Below are 6,216 nucleotides of genomic sequence, written 5' to 3'. Positions count from 1 at the left end.
TTTTTATTTTTATTTTTATTTATTTATTTATTTATTTATTTTTGAGTCGGAGTCTCACTCTGTCGCCCAGACTGGAGTGCAGTGGCAGCTCCCCGCCACCACAGCCCCGACTTGCTGGGCTCCGGAGATCCTTCTGCCTCAGCCTTCCAAGTAGCCGGAATTACAGGCATGCGCTACCATGCCTGGCTGATTTTTTGATTTATTGTAGAGATGAGTTCTCGCTGCCCAGGCAGGTCTCGAACCCGCGGGCTCAGGCAATCCACTCACCTCAGCCTCCCAAAGGCGCGGGATTACAGGCTGAGCCACCGAGCCCGGCTTCTTCTCACGCTCTTAGCTCAGCCTCTGCCCTGCCTAGGGGGCTGCAATTGTTCCTCCCAGGAAGCACCCACTTGTTCACCCAGTGGGGGGTGTGGCTCAGCCCCAGAACCAGCTGGCTGGCACTGCCCAAGCACTCTTAGCTGAGGGCAGCCACGCCAGTAAACATGAGCCTGTGGCTGGATGTGCAGACGTTTTCCAGCAGGGTGGGCGTGGCCCCCTTCATGGTTGAATCGATGGGTCTTTGAGTGCCTTTGGATAATACTGGCCACGTCCCGGTGGCTTCACCTACTGGCATAGCCTCTCTGTGGGGGCAGCTGTCATCCCTAAGTCCTCACTTCCCAGGTTATCCAATCTATCACAGCAAGAAAGAATTTGAGGTCTGTAATTCCCCAACTTAAAAAGCCAGATTTGCAGATCTAAGGGCAGTGCCCTTGCTGTGCCCGCAGTCGAGGGGTCTTGCCTTTGACAGCCCGCTGAGCACAGTGAATCACCTGATCACTGCAAAATCTTGTCTAAACAAACACGCCAGCCACGGCCTCAGCGGAAAAATTCCAAGATCTGCAGCTGCCACCTGGCATGTGGGTAGAAGTACAGTTTTGGCACAAATGACCGCTCTTCACTTTCATTTCAACTCCTGCAGAAGTTCCGGACATGATCCGGGAGCAAATGTGGCCAAGAAGCCTCTGGGGGGACTGTGCATGTGCCCTGCCCAGCTGCCTTCCAGCTCTAGCACCCACAGGGTGCAGAGACAGGCTGCCCTGTCTGGGAGGCTTGGGGTACCCATCCCCCAGTGTAAAAGTGTGTGGATGTGTAGGGTCCGAGGGCACTGGATACATGCCTGGGCCAGGAGACGTGGCCGTGGCTGAGAGCTGGCAGCTTTGTGTACAGCCCTGGGAAGGGGCAGGACCACGCCTCTTAATCCCACCTGAGCCCTCCTGTCCTGGGAGCAGTTAAAGCTTCTAAGCAAAGCTCTGAGTGGGAATGCCAGTGCCATGCCACCACGTAACCCTATAAATAACCCAACTGTGTGTGCTGCTGCATGTGCCTGAGACGGCGGGGGGGTTGGGCGCTCTGGGCAGTGACACGCCATGAAATGGTAGAGACTCTGGCTCCAGACACAGGGGTGCAGGCATTTGCTCTATTCTCAGTCGCGTGATTCCAGGGAGACTCCCGCCTCCTCCTGCCTTAGGGTTCCATGTCTGCACAGTGGGGCCACCGTCTGCATCCTGCACCATGAAACAGGGGAAGCCCCCAACCCACCAAGAGAGCTGCAAACATCCCCCACCCCCAATTAAGGCCAGTACTTGAAGGACTGAAGAGGGTCGTTGTGTGGCCTCAAGTCCGGGGTGGACCCTGGAGCCCCAAGCTGAAGCAGGGTCTTGACTGTTGGAAACCCAGCAGTCCCGCGGGGCAAGCACCTTCGAGGCCCTTCTGGGACTCCATGGTGGGGTTTGCTCTTCTCGCCGTCTCTGGGGTGGGCTGGATGCTCAGCGTCACCCTTGGCTCTTGGGGGCAGCTGGCGTCCCCATGGCCTCCTTCTGCCAGGGCTGTGCCTCTGGCTGGGCTCTGTCCTGGGTGGGGCCGGCGCGGGGCTCCCGGTGCAGCCCGTGTCCCAGGACGCAGAGCTCTGGGGGAGACGCCCGCCCGCCCTGTGGTTCTGGGGCACAAGGGCTGCTCCGAGGCTCGGCATCCTTCAGGGGGCTCCCCTCACTGCTGCTGCCAAGAGAAGGGACAGGCACGGGTCAGACGCTCTTCTGCAGGTCCCCAGGCCCCTCTCCCTCTCTGTCCTCCACTCCGCACAGTCCCGCTCACCCCGGGTGCTAGGCCTGCCCCGACTTGGGTCTGCCTGGCTGCTACTGTCCTTGCCAGCGCTTGGGCTGGTGGGTGAGGTCCTGATCTTGCCCGATGCCTGGGCCCTGTGGTTGGGCACCCAAAGCTGCTCCCATGGGAGCTGGAGCAGGATCTTTTTTTGTTTTTAAAGTGCTTCCTGTTTAATGGGGCTTGGCCTAGCTGGGTGTACTAACAACGGCAGCAAAGAGAAAAACCAGCCTGGCACAGCTGCCACCCTTTCCCTGAATACAGCAATTTGGTCTAGCCTGTACCTTCTACCCTAGGCAGGGGCCACCTGCATGGGGCTCAGGCCAGGGGGTCTAGCCTGTACTAGGTCTGTACTTTCCACCCCAGGCAGGGTCTACCTTCCTGGGACTCAGGCCGGGGGTTTAGCCTGTACCTTCCTCCCCAGGCAGGGCCCACCTGTCAAGGACTCAGGCCGGGGAGTCTAACCTGTACCTTCCACCCCAGGCAGGGCCCACCTGCATGGGCCTCAGGCTGGAAGTCTAGCCTGAACCTTCTGCCCCAAGCAAGTCCCTCCTGCATGGGACTCAGACTGGTGGTAGCTTTCCTGGTTGTCACCACATGGCTGTGGTTCCACCTCTTCCCAGACTGCTCACTGGCCACAGGAAGGCTGAGCCTGGAAGCTGAGTGGAGTCTGCCTGAGTACCCGCCTGGGCAGTCCAGGTCAGCAAAGACAGTTGCTGCATTTAGGGGAGAAGGTCTCACCCTTCTAGACTCACACAGTGTCCTGACCCTGAGACCTAGAGGCTGGCACCTACACTGGGAGACTCAACACCTACAGTGCAGTTACAACCTCCTGGGCAAGCCTCTAAGGCCCTGATCTCAGGCCCCACGATCAGGAGCACATGAACTCCATCTTTTTCTCTAAAAGAGGCTCTAAAAGGATGACAGGAAGGGCGTCAGCACCGAACAGGCTGGCTCAACCTGCAAGCCTGCCTTGGCTGCCAGGCGCGTGGGTATGTCTCGTCCTTGCAAGTCCCTGCCTGAGAGCAGCCCGTCCTAAGCCATCTCTGGCTCCAGCTCACTGCCGGATCTTGGGGAAATCACACCCCCTCCCTGATGCTGTTTCTCCACATGCAGGACGGCGGGGGAAAACGCTGGCCTCCCGCAGAACAGCAAAGGCTTGGTATGCTTGCGAGAGTGGGCCTCTGTCCCTTGCCTGCTGCACCTGGGCGGAGTGCTGAAAACGGGCATTTGCTCATTGCATGCTTGTGGCCTGGCCTGGAAGGGCTTGGGGGGTAGCAGGGCTGCGGTAGGAGATGGGAATGGGTGTGAGTCATTATGTGACCTTCCACGTGACCTTGGGAAGGCTCCTCCACAAATCCTCCTCCCCGCCCCAAGGATTGAGCTTCAGGACATAAAACAAACCTCCCCGGCTGCCCTGTTCTGGGGAGAAGGCTGCACGGAGGGCATTATTTCTTCTTGAACAATTTTATGTTACTTTATTACTGTTCCTGCGGCTTCAAAATGTTAGTGTTTTTAATTAATGCCATTCTATTGTCCCTGTTCTTCCAAGCTCTCCTCCTGAAGGGCACCGTTTTACAAATCTAATAACGGAATAAGTGGCTAGTGAGGACTTATGCATTCACATTTATAGAAGCTCTCAGTTGAAAGCTACTGTGCTGTGGGCAGCTCGTCTGAGATGAAGAAGAGAGTGGCATTACGTGAAGATCCTTGCAAAAATAATCAATATTTCATTTCTTTCAAGTGGCTGGGGGAGGCTTATCTAACTATAATCATGCACAACTTTCCCGAGATAATATCTGTATTTAAAATCAACTGCTGGGTCCTTTGTCAAAGATTACCATTTATGTCCAGACAGATCGTGAAGTCTGGGACACGCGTCACTCAGCAGAAATTAACCGCTGACTCATACGGGTGCGGGCCACGCGGGATGGCAAGGCCTGGTGCTGAGCTGGGTCTCATCTGATCTGAGACGTGCTGACAAGGGCCCTTCTCTAGTGGGCCTCGGGGTCACAATTCCGGAAAAGGCGTGTCTCCCCACGTGTTCCGAGAAACATCCATGTGAGCATACGGGCTCTTCTTTCAGTGCTTGAGAATGGCTATGGTTGCACTCCTGCCCCTGGGAGCCGTGTGCCCAGCCTGTCTGCCAGTGATATGCACGTCCATTGCCCTGGCGGGGCGATCCCTCCCCTGGATTTGGGCTCTCATGAAGAGTCTCGTTCATGCTCCACGAAGCCCCGGCGCTGGAGGACAAGTGAGCCCAATCCTCTGGACGAGGGAGACAATGTGTGCATTCCACACCTGCAGGGCCCGCCATTCTCAAGCCATAGCTGGAGACTCCTAAGCATCTCTGAGACACTTCCAAGACCATAAGGTCAAAACTGCGGTCATCCTAATACTAAGATGCCGAGTGCCTGGGAGCATAGGGTGGTGTTAACCAGAGCCGACATGACGTGTGAGGTCACACGGGCTCATGGGAAGCAGACCTGGGAACCCGCTGTCTTTCTCTTAAGCCAGAACCTGACAGATTTGCACCACAGCAGCACAATGCCCCTATTTTCACTGAATTTTTTGTTGTTCTAGAAAATATACTTTTCGCAAGCATTTATTATTTGTGTTATCATATAATAGGTTTATTAAAAAAAACCTTACTATGTTTCTTTTTCTTTTTTTTTTTTTGAGTCAGAGTCTCACTCTGTGGCCCAGGCTGGAGTGCAGTGGCATACTCATGGCCACAGCAGCCTCAATCTGCTGGGCTCTGGCGATCCTTCCGCCTCAGCCTTCCAAATAGCTGGAACCACAGGCATGTGCCACCATGCCTGGCTAGTTTTTGTGATTTATTGTAGAGACGAGGTCTCGCCATGTTGCTCACCCAGGCTGGTCTCCAACCCCTGAGCTCAGGCAATCCTCTTGCCTCTGCCTCTCAAAGTGCTGGGATGATAGACTTGAGTCACAGCCCGGTCTATAGTTCCTAGTCTTAACTTCTACACTGTAAAGCTGGATGGAGAGAACCCAACCACAGAGGCTCCCTTGGGGTCTCAGTGACTCTTGGGGTCACGGGGACCCAGTGGCTCGATAGCTCCCAGCTCATTCTGGGCCCTGCAGGAAACCAGGCTGCCAGCTCCAGGGGGCTTAGCCCATCAGGGATTTGTGGCCTGGCCAGGGGTTCGGGAACCCTCCAGGGGGTCATAAGCTCCTGGTTTCCCTACCCGTGGAATGCAGTGGGAGGGTGGACTCACTTGAACCCCCCCATTTTTTGCCATGGTTTTGACTCTCTTTCGTCTGACAGGGCCTCTCTTCAACGAGAAGCTTTCTGGGGAGCCCGAAGTGTGGAGCAGGTATGGTCACGGGGACTCAGGCTGGGGCTGGCCTCCACCTCACGCCTCAGTTCCCAGCTGCCTCCCTCCAGGCAGCCGTCAGTAAAGTAAAGTCTGCAAACTCCTGCCTTGGAAGACCCCAAGTCCCCCTGGTTCGGCTGCCCTGTCCCCCCTGCCAAGGGACCCAAGCCCAAAGCTCCTTACCTGCTGTGGCCAGGCTGGGGCTCCCAGAAGGCGCCTGTGGGGTCCGTACCAGGCAGCTGCGGCAGGCGGTCGGATTCTGTCCTCCTGACAAAGGGCAGAGGGTTGAGGGTGCTCAGTGCTGCCCTCTTCTGTGAATCTGCCGGCAGCAGGCTGCCCTGCCAGTGCCCCGCCGGGTTCCCAGGAGGGCCTGCGGTCTCTGGGGCCTGTGGCTGGGCTGTGGAGAGCGGCGGCTTCGCTTCAAACAGAGAGGAGGTGGCCGGGCAGAAGATGGAGCGCGTGTCTCCGGGCGCTTTGGTTGTGGCTGCCCGCCTGTCTTCAGGGTCCCTTGTCCCCTTGCGTCCCTGAGAAGGGGACATTGGCGGGGATGGGGAGGGGACGGAGGAGGTGGGGTGGGCTCCTGGGCATGAGATGGGAGGGCTGGAGGCCTTGTGCTCTGTGGGTGGGGGAGTTCGCCTCCGGTTAGGTGGTGGGCTTATCACCCTGGGGCTCAGTGGTGGGCTAGGGATTCCAGGGCTTAGTGGGGGGCTGGGGGATGTCTGCCCAGTGGGGGGGCTTGGCT

General features: G+C 57.1%; 1 protein-coding gene across 1 annotated transcript in view; it reads right to left on the bottom strand.

Annotated features, from left to right (window-relative positions):
• Positions 1–1,811: 1,811 nt before the first annotated feature.
• Positions 1,812–6,216, bottom strand: part of CUNH2orf71 (chromosome unknown C2orf71 homolog) — a 7,244-nt gene continuing 2,839 nt past the window's right edge. Inside the window, exons 2-3 of the mRNA XM_021711333.1 lie at positions 5,658–6,054; positions 1,812–2,034 (exon numbers count right to left, since the gene is read on the bottom strand). Coding sequence (XP_021567008.1) covers positions 1,812–2,034; positions 5,658–6,054 — 620 coding nt within the window. The remainder of the gene's footprint in view (positions 2,035–5,657; positions 6,055–6,216) is intronic.

The sequence above is a fragment of the Carlito syrichta genome, unplaced genomic scaffold (assembly GCF_000164805.1).
Source record: "Carlito syrichta isolate Samal-C Ts95f unplaced genomic scaffold, Tarsius_syrichta-2.0.1 Scaffold302075, whole genome shotgun sequence".
Lineage (NCBI taxonomy): Eukaryota > Metazoa > Chordata > Mammalia > Primates > Tarsiidae > Carlito > Carlito syrichta.
Note: the sequence above shows the minus strand (reverse complement) of the source record. Positions and strands in the feature narration are given on the sequence as shown.